We start from the raw sequence: 20,341 nt of genomic DNA, 5'->3' as shown, positions 1-20,341 counted from the left end.
TTGGTTCCTAGACTGTGAGTTCGTTTTGAAAAGTTAACATGGCTTTGTATTTGCAGTGCCTATCATACGTCCTGGTACGTACTTGTTTGTTCGATGAATAAAGAAAGGATGGGGGAGTACAGGAGATGAATACATAGAGAGGGAGAAGGTAGGTTTAGTTTTCGACATGTTGAAGTGCCTCTGGGAAGTCTGAGGAGGAATGACTACCACCAGACATTAGACATAAAGTATTTAGAACTTAGAAATAAGGTTTGGCTTGGGTACGTGGATTTGGGAGTTTTTAGCTTAAATGGTAGGGGTGGAAGCCTTGAGCATGAATGAGCTAGTCCAAAGAGAATATATAGAAGGAGAAGAGAAGAGTGTCAAGTTTAGAACCTTGAGAAATACCCACTCACCTTTATGATGTATAAGTACCCATATCAGGTACTTAGTAGGGGTCAGTTAAAAGGAAAGCTGATTCTTGACTATTTGGTAGATAGGAAGTTCATCAGTTACATTAGCAAGAACTGAAGACCAGCTGAAAAGTGTCCTCAGATAGAGTTAAATTTGTAATTGTGGGGGCAGAATATTGATAGAGTTCATTCCTGATGGCCTCGATTTACTCTGAAATAGGAAACTGACAAAGGCTGGAGGGAAGGATTCATACATAGATGGAAAGTCTACTATATTCCAACACCAAGGCAGAGAGCTTACTCTGTGGTTTGGGAGAAGGTCAGTTAACAAATAAAGTAATGAATGTATAGTGAGGAAACATTATTGGTCTTAAGGCAAATGATAAAGGTTTGGAATAGCTGCCATGTAGGATGGGAGAGGGATCGACCTAGGGACATATGACAGTATTTTGGAGGGTTCACCTGAGAATGAAGACTAAATATGTGTAGCACTACATGTAGTAAGCATGTGGGACTTTTCTCCAGCAGTGCTTGGCAACTGAGAATAAATGGTAAAGTGGATGGTGATATTGAACTAAGGTTTGGAGGTAACAGAACAAGGACAAGGGGATAAGTTGGTTTGGGGTGCTGAGAAGAAAGTGGTGATATGATGCTCTGTAACCTGGACGTGAACGGGTGTGATAGAATGTTAGAGTGTTTGGTCCTCTTCTCTTCTCTTTTTTTAAAAAAATTATGTATGTATGTATGCATGTATGCGTGTATGTATGTATGTATGTATTTGGCTGTGCTGGGTCCTAGCTGCAGCATGTGGGACCTTTGTTGCTGTGTGCAGGATCTTCGTTACGGCACGCGGATTCTTAGTTGCGGCATGCATGTGGGATCTAGCTCCCTGACCAGGGATCGAACCTGGGCCCCCCACATTGGGAGCGCAGAGTCTCAACCCCTGGACACCACCAGGGAAGTCCCCTCTTCTCTTCTTTATACAGTGAAACGGGACGTTTTGGGTTATCACAACTGTGTGTGTATGTGGGTGCTACTTACACCTAGTGAATAAAGATCAGGGATGCTACTAAACATCCTACACTGCACAGAACAGCCCCTACAACAGAATGTTCTGGTCCCAAATGACAGTAGTGTCATGTTCGAGAAACTCTGATCTGTATTAATTCCTTGCTGATCTCATCTAATTCCTGGCTTTAAATACAGTTTATATGCAGATGACTTTCAAATTTATATTTCCGCTCCAGACCTTTTGCTCCCAACTCAGACTTGTATATCCAGCCTACCTACTCAGTATCCCTACTTGGATGTCTAACAGACATGTCAAACTGCTCTACCTGCAGCCTTTCCCATATCAGGGAGTAGCAACTATCCTTCCATTTGCTTCTGCGAAAAACCTTGGCGATCATTTCTGTCGCACACTACATCCAGTCCATATGGAAACCCTATTTGCTCTACCTTCAAAATATATTTGAAATCCAACCACTTCTTGCCATCTCCATTGCTATCCGGCTGGAACAAGCTGCCTTTATCTCTCACTTGGATTACTGTGGTAACCTCTTCATAGATCTCTTTATTTATAACCTTACAGTCTGTACTCAACACAGCAACCAGAGTATTCCATTTAAAACATAAGTGAGGGGCTTCCCTGGTGGTGCAGTGGTTGAGAGTCCGCCTGCCGATGCAGGGGACACGGGTTCGTGACCCGGTCTGGGAAGATCCCACATGCCGTGGAGCGGCTGGGCCCGTGAGCCATGGCCGCTGAGCCCGCGCGTCCGGAGCCTGTGCTCCGCAATGGGAGAGGCCACAACAGTGAGAGGCCCGCGTACCGCAAAAACAAACAAACAAACAAAAAGAAACATAAGTGAGATTATATCACTCCTCTGCTCAAAACCACCCAGGGGGCTCCCTGTTTTACTCAGAGTAAAAGCCAGAGTTCTTACAGTGGCCTCCACAGCTCTACATGATACGACCCGGCACTATCTCTCTGACCTCGTTTCCTACTGCCCACCCACTTGCATACTGCAGTTTAGCCACACTCTGCTTCCTTGTTCTTCGAATATTTCAGACACATCTCCTGTTTTAGGGCCTTGGCCCTGGCTGTTGGCTCTGCCTAGAACACTCTTCCTCTAGATAACTGCATGGTTAATAATCACCTCCTTCAGGCTTCTGTTCACATGTCACCTTCAGATGAGGCTTGTCCTGATTACCCTGTTTACAGTTGCACAACCCCTCCCCTACATTGCTCTCTGGATCTCCCTTTACTCTGCTCTTCCCTCTCTCTCTCTCTCTCTCTTTTTGCAGAGCACTTATCATTTATAACATAGAATATATTTTACTTCTTATGTTCCTCATCTTTCTCTTTACTAGCATGTGAGCACTGCAAGGGTGGGATTTTTATTTTGCTAGCTAATATATATCAAGAACCTTCAGTAGTGTCTGGCATTTAGTAGGCACTCAGTAAATATTTGTAAATGAATAAATGAAGGTTAAAGGACTACAGTTCTTGATGAGGTCAAAGAAGTAATTGATTAAAAGTAAGAAAGTAGAAATTAAGGATAGGAGTTTGTGATCAGAGGTAGACTCTAGGAATATAGCTGTAAACAAAGCTATAAAAAACTCCAGGCTTTATGGAGCTTACCTTCTAGCTTGGTAAATTTATAGTAAACCATAATAAATACATGTGTATTATGTTTGATAGTTGTATATGCTAAGGAGAAGGGAGGGTGTCATTTTAGATAGGTTGGCCAGGAAGGTCTTGCTGAGAAGTTGCCATTTGAGTGAAGTTGTGGAGAAAGGGAGAGAATGAACCTTGAGACTACAAGGGTAAGAATATTCCAGGCAGAAGGGTAATGTAGGTAATGCTGAGACTGGCTTCAGTCAGAGGGATATGTGAAAAAGTAGCCTGTAAGGAGAACCATATTGTAGCTAAGCAAGGAAGGAGGTTAAAAGGCCATTCTTTGCTAGCCACCACCTAGAACAGAATCATTTTCTTACAGTAAAAGAAAAGAGAATGATCCCTTGTTTATTTTAGCTATTGCTTTTGCAAATTATATCTTTGTGTTTAGGAAGTCATTCAAGAATGAATGATGACAAACTATATATATATTTTTTAATTAATTAATTTTTGGGGCTGCATTGGGTGTTTGTTGCTGCGCGTGGGCTTTCTTTAGTTGCGGCGAGTGGGGGCTACTCTTTGTTGTGGTGCACGGGCTTCTCACTGCGGTGGCTTCTCTTGTTGCAGAGCATGGGCTCTAGGCGTGTGGGCTCTAGAGTGCAGGCTCAGTAGTTGTGGCTCACCAGCTTGGTTGCTCCGTGGCATATGGGATCTTCCCGGACCAGGGCTCGAACCTGTGTCCCCTGCATTGGCAGGCGGATTCTTAACCACTGCGCCACCAGGGAAGCCCACGAACTATATTCTTTAAAAACATATTTTAGGGCTCGAGCCCTGTTCCGAGAAGATCCAACGTTCCGCTGAGCAACTAAGCCCGTGAGCCACAACTGCTGAGCCTGCGTGCCTAGAGCCCATGCTCTGCAACAAGAGAAGCCACCGGAATGAGAAGCCCGCGTGCCACAACAAAAAGTAGCCCCTGCCTGCCGCAACTAGAGAAAGACCGCGCACAGCAACGAAGACCCAAAGCAGCTAAAAATAAATAAATAAGTAAATAAATTTATTTTAAGAAAACAACACATTTTAAAGCAACTTTGTATCATTACCTTTTGTGGACAGCAGAGGGAACCATTTTGCCAGTTACCTAAATCTGGAAGGAGGTTGTTTTGAGATAAGTCCTTTCATTTACTGTGTTATTAAAACAGTAGTTCCTTTAATTTTTTTAAAATAAAAATTTGTTTTCTTCTAGAGCTTTATTAATATTTATTTGTATGGCTGCACTTATGTAAGAAAATTTGATAGAGTTTTCATGAAATTTAGAAGAATTAATAAACAGTATGAAAATCTTTAGAGAATAAATTGCATTTTGTCTGTAATCATTTTCTGGTTTTTGTTACTTGCCAGCCAGTAGTGATATTGATAACATACTGTCATATTGGGATTTCTTTTTAGGTTATACATTTGAATTTTAAAATTAGTTCTGTTTCTCTTGTCATGACTGTCTTAAATCTGTTTTGTAGCAGAAAATGTATATTGCCATTTGATCTAGTTTACTTTGCTATGGAAAGTCTTACTCTGTTAAATGACAGTGTAAGGCCCTGTGATCCTTATATGTGTCTTGAATGTTTTTTGTATTCTGTGAATGTCTAGCACAAATATATCAACCTCCATGGTTATACTTTGTAAAATCTGCCCCCCCCTTCTTTCCATATGTAATAACTGATAACGGACCTTTGGCCCTTTCACGAAGTGTCAGTATGTGACTCTGCTTCTTACTTACCAGCTATTTATCAAATACTTTGATCCTTCATCAATCTAACTTTTGCCCTGCTGACTTTCTGGGTGGTTTTTTTTTTTTTTTTTTTTTTTTTGCCGTACGCGGGCCTCTCACTGTTGTGGCCTCTCCCGTGACGCGCAGGCTCAGCGGCCATGGCTCATGGGCCCAGCCGCACCACGGCATGTGGGATCTTCCCGGACCGGGGCACAAACCCGTGTCCCCTGCATCGGCAGGCGGGCTCTCAACCACTGTGCCAGCAGGGAAACCCTTCAGGGTGGTTTTAAGAATCATATTAAGAATATGTAATTAAAAGGACTTTGAAGGCTAAGAATTAAGGAATTTTCAGATTGCAAGGCTAAAGGAAACAGAGAAAGCATGGGATGTTGAGATGGGTTTAAAGGAGGCTTTTTTTTTTTTTAAACATCTTTATTGGAGTATAATTGCTTTACAGTAAAGGAGGCATTTTTAAAAGGAATGAATCTACCAGATAGGTTTTTAAAATTATATCTTGATGAAAGAGTTAGTTGAGAGCTCATTTACTGTTCTCCAAGTGATTCCTTGGTTCATTCATTTAAAAAATGCTTACTGTTGGGTACTGTGCTGGAAATAACAATATGTAAAAGATGTGGTACTTGGCTTTAAGAATCCCTTTGTCTCATAGAGGAGTGAACACATTTTATTTTTTAAGTTTTTGGCTGCACCCCACGGCATGTGGTATCTTAGCTCCCCAACCAGGGATTGAACCCACACGTCCTGCATCGGAAGGCAGAGTCTTAACCACTGGACTGCTGGGGAAGTCCCAGAGGAGTGAACACATTTTAACAATAGTTTCACAGTTGAAGGCAAGAGCACCTCTTTGGTGGGCCTTGGAGTGGGCAGGCATTGGTCAGGGAACCCTTAAAGAGACCAGGAGAATTGGGCTTTGAAATGTGGACGAGTTGGAGTTGGCCCAGCAGATGATGGGGTGTAGGGTGTTTCACAAAGTTGGCTATTTAAGTTTAAAATCTAGCTCTGATACTTATGGTATAGTCTTAGGCCACTGTGCATCAGTTTTATCATCTGTAAAATGGGTATAATAATTGCACTGACTTTATAGGATTGTTGTGAGAATTAAATGAATATATGGAAGATATTTAAACCGTGCCTGGCATATACTAAACAATTGAAGGTTACCTTTTTTTTATATATATAATAAGCACTCCTTAAGGTAGGTAGGTTTATTTATTTATTTATGTATGTATGTGTGGCTGCGTTGGGTCTTCGTTGCTGGGCGTAAGCTTCCTCTAGTTGCGGTGAGCAGGGGCTACTCTTTGTTGCAGTGCACAGGCTTCTCACTGCGGTGGCTTCTCTTGTTGCGGCTCTCGGGCTCTAGAGCGTGGGCTTCAGTAGTTGTGGCGGGTGGGCTTAGTTGCTCCGTGGCATGTGGGATCTTCCCGGACCAGGGCTGGAACCCATGTCCCCTGCATTGACAGGCGGATTCTTAACCACTGCACCACCAGGGAAGTCCCCTGAAGGTTTAACTTTCAATATCGTTATTCTAAAGATCTAGCGGGTAGAATTGGCAGGTTGTGGTCTTTGATTGTGTTAAGGGGAAAGGATACATCTAGGGTAGTGGTTCTCAGCCTTGGATCTGGGCAATTAAAACATGCCCTGGGCCCCACCTAGACTGATTTAATCAATAGCGCTGGCAGTGTGGCTCCAGGTGATTCTAATGTTCAGTCAGGCTGAGAACCACAGGTCTAGGACCATTTCCAGGTTTCTGGCTTGGGTGATTGGATTGCTGATGGTGCCATTTACTAGGATAAAAAGCAAATTGAAGGGCTTCCCTGGTGGCACTTCCCTGGTGGGGCTTCCCTGGTGGGGCTTCCCTGGTGGGGCTTCCCTGGTGGGGCTTCCCTGGTGGGGCTGTGGTTGAGAGTCTGCCTGCCGATGCAGGGGACACGGGTTCGTGCCCCGGTCCGGGAAGATCCTATATGTCGCGGAGCGGCTGGGCCCGTGATCCATAGGCCGCTGAGCCCGCGCGTCTAGAGCCTGTGCTCCGCAACGGGAGAGGCCATAACAGTGAGAGGCCCGCATACTGCAAAAAAAAAAAAGAGCAAATTGAAAAAAAAAAAACAGATGTTGCTTGTAACATAGCACTTGGTGTTTCTAAGAATCCTGTTAGCATTTGCATGCTTTAACTTTCTGTAACTAAGGAATACTTTTATTTTTTAAAAACATTTATTTATTTATTTATTTGGCTGTTAGGTCTTAGTTGTGGCACGTGGGATCTTTCATTGCGGCATGCGGGCTCTTCCTTGTGGCGTGTGGGCTGGTCTCTAATTGTGGCAGGTGGGCTGTAGAGCAGGGCAAGCCCTGCAGCGTGTGGGGTCTTAGTGCCCTGACCAGGGATCGAACCCGTGTCCCTTGCATTGGAAGGTGGATTCTTAACCACTGGACCACCAGGGAAGTCCTTAAGGAATACTTTTAATTATTTGTTTCTGGATTGCATATCATAAATGACCCCAGACTTGTGTGACTTTCATGTTCTTGTATCTGCATTTTATATTTGAGGTTTTTTTTTTAGATATTACCTGCTGCTGTTCCTTCTCTTTGGACTTACTATCTTTCAAAATACCCTATAATTTATATATTTTTAGGTTTGTTTGACTCTCTCTTTTAAAATTTCTTGTTATTGCTTCCTCCCCTTCATCCTATCTGGCTCCCCTACCCCTGCTACCACCACTACTAGAATATAAGCTCCACCAGAGCAGGGATCTTGATATTTTTGTTCACTTATGAATGCTAAATTCCTGGTACATAGTATATAATACATACTTCTTGAGTGAATGAATGAATGCATTACTATCAGGCTGGTTTTGTTTTCTTCTAGGTTCTTGGCTCTGCTCCAGAGTAAGTGAGATATTGTAGAGCAGAGTTTCAGAGGAATCTGTGAGAACTGTTTTTCCTGTATTTAATTGATAAACATGAAGCTTAATTTTTGGTTGCTAAAGGTTGTAAGAATACAACTGAGCAAATGCTTCTTAATACATTTTAATAATGAAAACTTTTTTTTAATGTTTTGGTAGGAACCACCAAAGCCACCTCTAAATAATTTTAAAGTGGGAATGAAACTTGAAGCTATAGACAAAAAGAACCCTTATCTGATCTGCCCTGCAACTATTGGAAATGTTAAAGGAGATGAAGTTTATATCACATTCGACGGCTGGAGTGGAGCTTTTGATTATTGGTGCAAGTATGATTGTCGAGATATTTTCCCAGTTGGGTGGTGTCGCCTGACAGGAGATGTATTACAACCACCAGGAACTCATGGTAAGATAATAACTAACTAATACATGTTCTTTTATTTTCTTGAAGTTAGATCTAACTGCTCTTGGCATTGAGGGTAGGATTTCATGTCCAACTGAGGAGCACCAGGCAGAACAGCGAGGGTACTGTCCAGGTTAGAGAACTGGAGGTAAAAGTTTACAATTAGAATTTTTGAGGGCCAACACAACATCATGGTCTGAATTGACAGTCCACACTGGGGAATATGGACAAAGCTACAAGTCACACTTAGACTATTGAAGCCTTGCTGCTAGAAACATTTTGGGGTGCTCAGGTACCTTTATAGTTGATATTCTATTTAAAATTACACACGGCATTCCATTGTTTGTATCTTGAAGATAGTTTTTAAAAGGTTGGGCATAACAAGTGTTATATACATGTTTTACATGATTTTGGTTGTTTTTTCTAGTTAAATTGATACTTTGGTAGTGTTAAGTAAAATCTACATGTCTGTAAAAATTTTTGACTGTGGAAGCCATCATAGATCAGTATGTTATTTCCGTCACGTGTTTATCAGTTGTAATGCTGCGCTTCCTAAGTTGAATATAGTGTCATCTAGCGTAGATATTTTCTTTCAAAGAAAAGTCATCAAAATATTGAAGCTCCTTGGTTGACTCTTCCAAGGACGTAGACATGGCTAACCTGGTCTTCTGTGATGGAATAACTGCTGAGATTTAAGTGGAGTCTAAGCACAGAACCGAATCATTTGGCCTAAGTTAAATGTAAACTTGTAAGTGGAATCAAATGTAAACATACTTAAAATTTACCCCACTAAATTTATTTATTTATACCAGAAAAAAAAAGATGGGTGTAGCAAATGAGTAGGTAGTGTGGTGGAGGAGGGCAGTGGCTAGGTATGAGCACATAGCCGTATTATTCTTGTAACTGCTATTAGAATCTTCTGTAATTTGGAACTTTAACACATCCCATTATACTACAATACTACATACCATGATGATCTTTTTGTTAGGTACCTCTTTGGTTCCCTGCTGCCATAATTTTAGGAAAGAGATGTTAATGGTTGATTTTTGTAAAATTTAGTGTGATACAGATTTATGTGCATATGATACTAAAATAAGGCATGGGAATTCCCTCGCGGTCCAGTGGTTAGGACTGCATGTTTCCACAGCAGAGGGCACGGGTTCAATCCCTGGTCGGGGAACTAAGATCCCACAAGCCCTGTGGTGCGGCCAATAAATAAATAAGTAAAATAAGGCATAGTCTCTGCCCTCAAGAAGTTTACCTTCTAGTGGGAGAGGGATGAATGGAGGGATAGACTTAAAAAAAAAATACAATACAGAATTAGCAGTGTAAAACTAGAGATGTATGCTAGATATGAAGGTCCCCAAAAGACATCTGGTCTGTTTAGGCTGGCGGAAAGGTGGTTGGGTAAAGGAAAGCTTCACAAAAAGACACATGATGTGAGTATTAAGAGAGAAGAAGGAGTTTGCCAGGCAGAATGGAGATAAAGGTAGGGTGGACACATCACAAAGGTGTGAAATTGCACAGTGTGTTCTGAAAACTCGTGAGTTCAATTTGGGACATGGTAACTTTGGAATGTGTAGCCCAGAATGATACTGTCCTTCAGTAACTGGTCTCCCTATTTTTTTCCTTAATAACGCAGTTTGGCTGCCTAACATAAAGACTAGATTTCCAGCCTTTTTAGCAGTTAGTTATGGCTGTGAGACTTAAGTCCTTGTCAGTGGGATAAAAGTACAGGTAGTGTGTTACAGAGAAGTGAATGTACTGTTCTCTCTTCCTTCTTCTTGCTTCTGTCCTGCTGCTAGGAATGTGGTTGTTTTGGATGGAGCTCTATCTTGGATTATGAAATGGGGACCATATTCTAGGCATTTCAAAGTGGAAAGCAGAAAGGAGCCAGAGTCCCTGAGAACTTTGTGGAGCAGAATTTTTATGCTAGCCTATTCCAGACTATTATTTGAGAGAAATAAATTTCTGTGTTATATAAACCACTGTTTTAGGCTTTTCTGTTACTGTTAGCTGAATTTAATCCTAACTGATTCAGGGTAATTTAGGACATCTAGGTAGACATGTCCATTGGATGGATGTACATGCATGTATGAAGCCTAAAAGAGTTAGGTCTTGGTTGACAAAGCAGGTTTGAGAATCATCACGTTCATTCAGATAAATACGCTTTGTGTCAGGTGGGATTATAGGTGCTGGCGGGGGAGTTGGTGTGGAGGTGGGCAGCTTACACATCCTGTTGATAGCAGTGAGTGGTGGAAGTTTTGGGTGTGATTTTATTTATACATGTGTAACAGGTGGAGGTAGATGAGGATCAACCACAGAACCTTGTGGGTCAACATTTAAAACAATAATTCTCACACTGGAATCACCTGGGAGAGCTTGTTAAAAGGCTGATATCCTGATGCTCACATCTAGGGGTTCTGAATCCATAGGTCTGGAGTGGGGCTTAGGTGTTTCCATTGTACATGATTTGAAGCCCAGACTTCGAGAAACACAAGAATAAGAGATGGGTAGATGATAGAATTCAGTTTAGGACACTGAGAAAAAGTATATAAATGTAGGAAGAGCACTAGGTTGATTCCCCCAACAACAGGAGAGGAAATATTTTAAGCAAATAAGTATTCAACACTATCAAATGCAGTATAAAACTCAAGAGAGAGAGCTCATTAGTGGTCTTAAATAAGTAAAAGCGTAGTTGCTAGACTTCTTTGAAAAACCAGATTTAGAAAGTTGAGGAGTAAATAGGAGATGCAAAGTGTTTTTAAAAATGTGACTTCATGGCTTCCCTGGTGGCGCAGTGGTTGAGAGTCTGCCTGCCGATGCAGGGGACATGGGTTCATGCCCCGGTCCGGGAAGATCCCACATGCCGCCGAGCGGTTAGGCCCGTGAGCCATGGCCGCTGAGCCTGCGCGTCTAGAGCCTGTGCTCCGCAACAGGAGAGGCCACAACAGTGAGAGGCCCGCGTATCACACACACACACACAAAAATGCGACTTCAATACTTTCTGAAATATGCCTCCTCTGTCCTTTACCCCACTAGACAGTTCACCAGTTAATGTGAAATTTAGAACCTTTACCTCAATTTTTATTCCTTTACCCTTTACCATTTATAGTTGTCTTAAATATTTCCTCTATATTCATTGAGAGTGGCATTATACAGTGTGATAATTTTGGCTTCAATCATAAAACATAATTTAGAAAACTCAAGAAGAGAAGGAAAATCTATTGTATTTATGCACAGTTTTGTCCTTTCAGTTGTTCATTCTTCTTTCCTGATTTTCAAAGATTCCTTCTTTTTTTTTTTTTTTGCGGTACGTGGGCTTCTCGCTGTTGTGGCCTCTCCCGTTGCGGAGCACAGGCTCCGGACACGCAGGCTCAGCGGCCATGGCTCACGGGCCCAGCCGCTCCGCGGCATGTGGGATCTTCCCAGACCGGGGCACAAACCCATGTCCCCTGCATCGGCAGGTGGACTCTCAACCAGTGCGCCACCAGGGAAGCCCCAAAGATTCCTTCTTTTATCATTTTTTTTTTCTGTTTAGAGAACTTGTTTTAGTCATTCTTTTAGGGTACGTTGGCTGGCAACAAATTTTTAGTTTTCCTTCATCTAAGAATGTCTTTATTTCCCCTTCATTCTTGAAAGGTGGTTGCTGGATATAGAATTCCAGGTTGGCAGTTGTTTTCTTTGTGCACTTTAAAAATGTTGTGCAACTTCCTTCTGGCTTCCATGGTTTCTGATGAGAAGTTTGCTTTTATTCGAATGTTTTTCCCCTATAGGTTCCATTATGATTATGGGTCTGTTTTTCCTTGTAGTTCTTCTAGGTTTACATTATGCTCTATCTGTTTTCTGGCTCCATTATCAGGTGTGTACAAATTTGAATTATCTCATAACTTTCTGGTCCATTGAACCTTCTGTAGTAATCCTCTTTATGTTTTTTGTTTGTTTTGTTTTTGTAGCTTAAAGTCTGCTTTTATCTTGTATTAATGTAGCTATACCAGCTTTTTGTTGTTGTTGTTGTTATACCAGCTTTTATTTGGTTGGTGTTCTTATTCTCTCTCTTTCTCTTTCTAATGTTCAGCCTTTACCTATCCTAATCTAAAGAGATGCATTTCTTGCAAATAGTCGGATTTTTATATTTTTGCCAGTCAGCCAGTCTGACTGGAGCTTTTAATCTATTTCTATTTATTGTAATCACAGATATATCGGGTTTTCAGTATGCCATCTTATTTTGTGCTTTTTATTTGTCTTGCCTTTTCTATGTTTTGTTTTCCTTTCTTATCCTTTTTTGGATTATTTTTTCTTATTCCATTTGTTCCCCTCTTGTTGGGAAGTTATACACTGTATTTTCTGTTCTTTTAATACTCTAGGAATTTTAACATGCTTTCTTCAAGGAAGTCTGAAATTAATATCTTTCTTCTGCACTAAGACAGTAAAAGGAACTTAGAATACTCTGTTTACTCCCTTCAAATTCATGTTATTACTGTTGTATATTTTAATTATATATTTTTGTATTCTTATAAACTATTACTATTATTGTTTAAGTAATCAATATTTGTTGAGATTCACCAACATATTCAACATGTTCTTTGCTCTTTATTCCTCCTTAGTAGGAATCCTCCTTAATCCCTTTCATCTGGGATTAATTTTCTTCTGCCTGAGGTAGATCCTTGAGAATTTCCTTTAGTGAAGGTCTGCTAGTGGCATGCTTTCTCAGTTTATGTTCATCTGAATATGTCATTATTTCACCTCCTTCCTTGGAAGACATTTTTTCTGGGTGTAGAATTCTAAGTTGACAGCTGTTTTCTTTCAGCACATTGAAGGTATCATTATTTTGCCTTTTGATTTTCATTGCTGTTGACAGTTCAGCTGTCATTCTATTTTTCCTCTGACTGTAATGTCATTTTTTTCTCTAGCTACTTTAATATTTTCATGTCACCTTTGATGTTTTGCATTTTCACTCTGATAATTCTAGGTGTGGGTTTTGTTGAATCTTGGCAAAACCACACAGATACAAATGATAAGTTGTTTACTTTCATTGTGAAAAATTTTAAATGTTGGATATCATAATTTAACTGTTTTATCATTATTAAGGATTTCAAATGCCACAAGTAATTTGACATTGTGAAGCATTTTTTATGACTACTTTTTTTTCATTTTGTTTTTGTACTTTTAAAAAGTTGAAGTACAGGGCTTCCCTGGTGGCGCAGTGGTTGAGAGTCCGCCTGCCGATGCAGGGGAAACGGGTTCGTGCCCCGGTCTGGGAAGATCCCACATGCCGCGGAGCGGCTGGGCCCGTGAGCCATGGCCGCTGGGCCTGTGCGTCCGGAGCCTGTGCTCCGCAACGGGAGAGGCCACAACAGTGAGAGGCCCACATACCACAAAAAAAAAAAAAAAAAAAAAAAAAAAAAAAAAAAAGTTGAAGTACAGTTGATATACAATACTGTGTTAGTTTCGGGTGTACGGCAAAGTGAGTCAGTTATATATATATATATTTCAGATTGTTTTCCATTATAGGTTATTAAAAGATATTGAATATAGTTCCATGTGTTATACAATAAATCTTTGTTGCTTATCTGTTTTTTTTTTTTTTTTTTTTTTGCGGTACGCGGCCCTCTCACTGTTGTGGCCTCTCCCGTTGCGGAGCACAGGCTCCGGACGCGCAGGCTCAGCGGCCATGGCTCACGGGCCCAGCCGCTCGGCGGCATGTGGGATCTTCCCAGACCGGGGGACGAACCCGTGTCCCCTGCATCGGCAGGCGGACTCTCCACCACTGCGCCACCAGGGAAGCCCTGCTTATCTGTTTTATATATAATAGTTTGTATCTTTTAATCCTATACTCCTAATTTATCCCTCCCCCCTTTTCCCCTTTAGTAACCATGAGTTTTCTATGTCTGTGAGTCTGTTTGTTTTGTATATAGATGCATTTGTATTATTTTTTAGATTCCACATATAAGGGATAGCATACAATATTTGTCTTTCTCTGTCTGACTTACTTAGTATGATAACCTCTAGGTCCATCCATGTTGCTGCAAATGGCAGTATTTCATTCTTTTTAATGGCTGAGTAATATTCTCTCTCTCTCTCTCTCTCTCTCTCTCTCTCTCTCTCTCTATATATATATATATATATATATATATATGCCACATCTTAAGCCAGTTGTCTGTTGATGGGCACTTGGATTGTTTCCATGTCTTGGCTTTTGTAAATAGTGCTGCTATGAACATTGGGGTGCATGTATCTTTTCGAATTAGAGTTTTCATCTTTTCCGGATATATGCCCAAGAGTGGGATTGCTGGATCATATGGTAGCTCTATTTTTAGTTTTTAAAGGAACCTCCATACTGTTCTCCATAGTGGCTGCACTAATCTACATTCCCACCAGCAGTGTAGGAGGGTTCCCTTTTCTCCACACCCTCTCCAGCATTTATTATTTGTAGACTTTTTCAAATAGATTTTAAAATTAATTAATTAATTAAGTTTTGGCTGTGTTGGGTCTTCGTGGCTGCTCGCGGGCTTTCTCTAGTTGCGGCACGTGGGGCGCTACTCTTCATTGCGGTGTGTGGGCTTCTCATTGTGGCTTCTCTTGTTGCAGAGCACGGGCTCTAGAGCACGTGGGCTTCAGTAGTTGTGGCACGTGGGCTCAGTAGTTGTGGCTCATGGGCTCTAGAGCACAGGCTCAGTAGTTGTGGCGCATGGGTTTAGTTGCTCCACAGTATGTGGGAGCCTCCTGGATGCGGGAGCCTCCCAGACCAGGGATCGAACCCATGTCCCCTGCATTGGCAGGCGGATTCTTAACCAGCTGCGCCACCAGGGAAGTCCCTATAGGCTTTTTGATGATAGCCATTCTGACTGGTGTGAGACAATACCTCATTGTGGTTTTGATTTTCATTTCATTAATAATTAGCAGTGTTCAGCATCTTTTCGTATGCCTGTTGGCCATCTGTATGTCTTCTTTGGAGAAATGTCTGTTTAAGTCTCCTGCCCATTTTTTGATTGGGTTGTTTGTTTTTTGATGTTCAGTGTATGAGTTCTTCGTGTGTTTTGCATCTTAACCCCTTGTCGGTGGCATCATTTGCAAATATTTTCTCCCATTTTGTAGGTTGTCTTTTTGTTTTGTTGATGGTTACATTTGCTGTGCAAAAGCTTTTAAGTTTGATTAGGTCCCATTTGTTTATTTTTCTTTTATTTCTTTTGCTTTGGGAGACTGATCTGAGAAAATATTGCTACAATTAATGTCAGAGAATGTTTGCCCATGTTCTGTTGTAGGAGTTTTGTGGTGTCATGTCTTATATTTAGGTCTTTAAACCATTTTGAGTTTTATTTTTGTATATGGTTTGAGGGAGTGTTCTAATTTCATTGATTTACATGTAGATGTCCAGCTTTCCCAACACCACTTGTTGAAGAGACTTTTCTCCATTGTATGTTCTTGCCTCCTTTGTCATAGATTAATTGACCATAGGTGTGTAGGTTTATTTCTGGGCTCTCTATTCTGTTCCATTGATGTGTGTCTGTTTTTGTGCCCTACCATTGCTGTTTTGGTTACCTTAGTTTTGTAGTATCATTTATGACTACTTTTTGAATACAAATAAATCAACCCATGTCAAGGTAGAATTTGGAAACAGTAGAGTAGAAACAAAGATGTGCCCACTGGTGCCACATTCTGATTTGTAAAGATTCACAGAAGTCCCCAGAAGAACCTTAGGATTCTGGGAAAAATATGGTTAAAGATTGTTAGTTGATACTTAACATTGCATATATGATTCATTTTGATTTTTTTTCAAGCATTGCTTGTTAATTGCAGATAGATTAATAGGGTTAGTACTGTACTTGCTTACACTAGGTGAAATATTCTTTTTGAGTAGAGAAAACATTTACTTTAGCCAATATATCATTCATTAAGTGGCAGCTATAATATTTAAGTATCATTTCTTAGATATAATGTGATATATTCTTGAAAGCCAAATATTTTAAAATTATTTTTTATTAGTTTTAAATCATTTTAGTCTAATAGGAAAAGTAATGTTCAAAGGAAAAAGTTGAGAAAAGCATGCAGAGATAACCATGGCAAACAGTTTTATCTATATTTGGGTTCATAGTGCCTTTTTTTCTTTTTGTTTTACACGTATACCTTAAGAACATGCACACAGCCAAATCAGTAGAAAAATGTTAAGTTATGGTGTATTTATTCTTTAAAATCATATATAACAGTTTAGAAGAATGAAAGTGTTCCTGTTTACTAAGAAAGAAAACTCTCCAAGATGTATTAATTGAAAAAAAACACCCCCCCATACATGCAATATAATACCATTAAGTTAAGACAAAACAAGTAGTTATGTATTTCTATATTTAACTGTAGATATATGTATATAAATACACAGAAAATATCTGAAAGGCTATACAGTATATCAAATCTGTGTCATAGTGATAATTTCTGAAAAGGGGTATAGGGTGGTAAAGGAAGTGGTAATGGGGACTTTTGCTTTTATCTGTGGCCTTTTTTTTTTTTTTTTTTTTTTTTTGCGGTGCGCGGGCCTCTCACTGTTGTGGCCTCTCCCGTTGCGGAGCACAGGCTCCGGATACGCAGGCTCAGCGGCCATGGCTCACGGGCCCAGCTGCTCCGTGGCATGTGGGATCCTCCCAGACCGGGGCACGAACCCGTGTCCCTGCATCAGCAGGCGGACTCTCAACCACTGCGCCACCAGGGAAGCCCATGTGGCCTTTTTTTTTAAAACAAGAATGTATTGGTATGTTACATTTGTATCTTCAATTAACAGTTTCAGTTTGAAGAGAGATTATCCTGCATATTCCACTTTCTTACCTACTTTTTCATACTGTCTTGTGACTGTATTCCCATGTGAAATATATCCCTACAAATTCAATTTTATTTGTTTTTTACTCCATCATATGGCTGTACCATAACTTATTTAACCAAACATCTATTTTGTTTGGCATTTAGAATGTTTCAAGATTTATGTTATTAAACTAGATGATATGAAGAATATATCTTTGCATACCTCTCTAATTATCTACATAGAATAAGTTTGCTGAGTCAGAGGGTATGTTTCTACGGCTGACAAATTGTCATTCAGAAAGGTATACTCACTTCCACTCCCCCTCAGTGGGGGGTGAAAATGTTTTTTTCCTTCTCTGGTCAACTTTGGGCATTATCTTCTTATTTTTGCTAATTTTAAAAATGTTATTTTAAAAAATTTCATTTCTTAGACTACTAGTGAGGTTGAATCTTTTTCTTTCCATGTATTTTGGCCATTAATATTCCTTTATCAGTTTCCTAATTGTCTTCTCCTATTGTTTTCTTAGAGTGTTCCTTTCATTGTTGATTTGTTTGAGTGCTTAATTTATTGCATATATCAACCCTTTGTCATAAAAGTAAAAACCTTTTCTCGGTCATTTGCTTTTTAATGTTATTTATGGCCTTTTAAGAAAATGTACAGAAATATTAATTTTTTTGACTTGAATATTAAATAATTTAAGGACCTTAGAGTTAAATAATTTCAAAAGGCCCAACTAATATTAAATCAATTGAATTTTATGAATTAAAAAAATCTATTGTTTTCATTTGTTTTGAATATTTGTTGAACACATTGGAAATGTTTGTTTTTCGAGCTTTGTTTAATTGCTTTTCCAATTTTTGTTTTTTAGCCTACAGCACATAAAACCTTTTCAAATAATTAATGACTAAAGACAATTCACTAGCATAGTTTCTTAAAGAAATGTAGTGAGGCTTCCATGAGTGCTACTTTATTTGACTTTACATTAAAAACCTTATTTAAGCTTTACTGGTTTTCCTTTCAAGAATAGTAATAAGGTTTAATTTACTTTAAAACTTTTTCTAACAGTTTTTCTGCTGGTGTTAACACTTCTGTAATCAGAAACAGCTAAGTTCTTATGAGGCCTATCATTGGTATAAAAATCCACTGAGAAACATACCTTCAATAGAAAATAAAGCAAGATGAGTGGCTTTTTTTCCTCGTTTATTTAGGTTTTCCTTTCTTGGCTCTTGTTAATGACTCTACAGTCGTTCAAAGCTCTTTACTTCTGGGTGGTGCTGTCACAGCTCATCAGATTTATTCTAGAGACCTGCACAGGGTGTCTGGTGAGAAAGAGGAAAGAACTATGTATGCTGCTGTGTCCTTGGCAACTTAAGGCTGAGTCAAGTAAACTAAAACAAAGTTCATTGTAGATTTTTTTTCTTGCAAAATTTACTTGATCTTGCTGTTCTCTGTTTCGATTTTTCCCCCTCCCTTTGTATCTCATATCTTAGTTCTCTCTAAATAAATGATAGAAATTTAGGAATGCCCAGTAAACTATTGGTTAACTATTGGTTTCTTCTCATATTGCCCTTCCTTTGTCTCTGGCATATACAGTCAGAGGGATTTATAGGCAGTCATTTCATTAAAGTCCACATATTTAATACATGAAGGACAAGACTTGGAATCCAGCAACTTAGCATCAGAACTGGGACACCTGTTATTTTAAAGGCTATGTATGATTTTTTAAAAAAAACCTTTCTTTTCCCTGTCTTTATTTGGGAAAGTTTGTAAACAAATAGGTTACTATTTTGTTTTATAAACACAATAAATGTAGGTTTTTAGTCTTCTGAGAAATTGGGGAAATTCAGAAGCAGAGGATTCTTTTTAAAAATTTGACCCAATGTTAATTTTTTTCTAATATTGTGGGACATTCAAAGGTTTTTGTTTTGTTTTATAAATATAGCTATATTATAAACCATTCTACCTGGCTTTAAAGGTACTTAAATACTTTTAAAGTTAACTATATAAATTAAACTTTAAATTTATATAATTTCTGAAACATTAATGAATTAGTTTTATTTAACGTAGTTTCAGATTTATGCATCATTGATTATAAACTAGTGACCCACACTAGTGTGAAGTGTCATCTTGTAGTCTAATTCTTTAAGCATTTGTGACCATGCAAACCAAGAAAGAGGGCAGCAAGCCTCCAGATGCTTAAGAGTATAAAGTTGCAGGATCCCAAGGGTATAGAGGAATTCCTCTGGTCCAAAGGGAAATGCAGAGGAGGGGAAAACCTAGAATCAGAAAGGTGTAGCCAAGCATTCCTGTCTAGTGGCACCATATCCTGTCAGTGATCATTTTAACTCTTTTCTTGATAAAAATCCTTCAGTTTATTTGGGTCCCCCACCCCCTGCCTCTCATGAAAACACCTTTAATTTCCAGGTGGAACTCAATGGTAACATGACATTTCCTTCACAACTTTGTATAACATTTCTGATTATGAATAATTGATAGAACTGGCATATTAGATTTTCTTTGTTGGTAATTCAGACATAAATTGTATGAATAGGAACTTTCTTCTTAAGACTAAAGTGAAAAATAGGTTTTAAATATAATTATCCTGGGCACTGTTAGCTGCTTCTTTGAATGGTGGTTTATTTTACATCGTGTGTGCGTGCACACGTGTATGGTTTAGCTTTTAATTAAAATTTTAAGGGAGTGTGTTTTAAAATCTAAACTTTTGATCTTTTAAAAAAATGTAATTAGTCATTTAATATTATAGTCTTATTTTCTCCTATGTACCATTTTCCTTTGGAACTATTTAGAAGTTAGTCTTTTTAAAAAGTTTTATTGAAGTATAGTTGATTTATAATGTGTTAATTTCTGCTATACAGCAAAGTGACTCAGTTATACATATATATATTCTTTCTCAAAGTTAGTCTTTTGAGAAATATTTCAAAGCTTCCATGTGCAAACAAGAAGTAGCTCTGCTCCCCACCCCCATCTCATTCTCATTTGTTTAAAAAACAGAACCAGAAATTATGGCTGCTTTTGTTCTTTGTTTGGGTAACCAGAGGAGTATGTGGTTTCTATAACTTGTGCTTCACCTCTCTCTAAATTTTAAAATTAAGATTTTATAGTTTTTTGGACATATCTTTACCAAATTTTCCCCTCTTTTTATATGACTGTGTGTGTTCAGTAAACACCACATAAAGCAGCACTTTTCCTTTCTCTGTGTTATAGTGGGTCAAAAGTAGCAGAGGTACATAAAATTAAGGCTGTAAAAAGTTCAGGGTGTATCAGTCCTATCAGAAAGGTTCTGAATAAACATTCGAGTATTTGTTTAGATTTTTGCCCTTAATGTAGCTCAAAATAAAATACAGACTAATAATGCTTAGTATATTTAGTACTTTTCCTGTTTGATATAAAAGAAATAGGTAGAAATGCTATCAACCCAAATTATTCACTCAAAAGCTGAG

The 20,341-nt window shown here is 39.1% G+C and overlaps 1 protein-coding gene across 1 annotated transcript in view; it reads left to right on the top strand.

Annotated features, from left to right (window-relative positions):
• Positions 1 to 20,341, top strand: part of SCML2 (Scm polycomb group protein like 2) — a gene marked incomplete at its 5' end in the record, with an annotated part of 87,844 nt that overhangs the window by 16,389 nt on the left and 51,114 nt on the right. The window contains one exon of the mRNA XM_079727242.1: positions 7,849 to 8,092. Coding sequence (XP_079583368.1) covers positions 7,849 to 8,092 — 244 coding nt within the window. The remainder of the gene's footprint in view (positions 1 to 7,848; positions 8,093 to 20,341) is intronic.

The sequence above is a fragment of the Hyperoodon ampullatus genome, assembly GCF_949752795.1.
Source record: "Hyperoodon ampullatus genome assembly, chromosome: X".
Lineage (NCBI taxonomy): Eukaryota > Metazoa > Chordata > Mammalia > Artiodactyla > Ziphiidae > Hyperoodon > Hyperoodon ampullatus.
The sequence above is the reverse complement of the archived record's forward strand: the minus strand, read 5'-3'. Positions and strand labels throughout refer to the sequence as shown.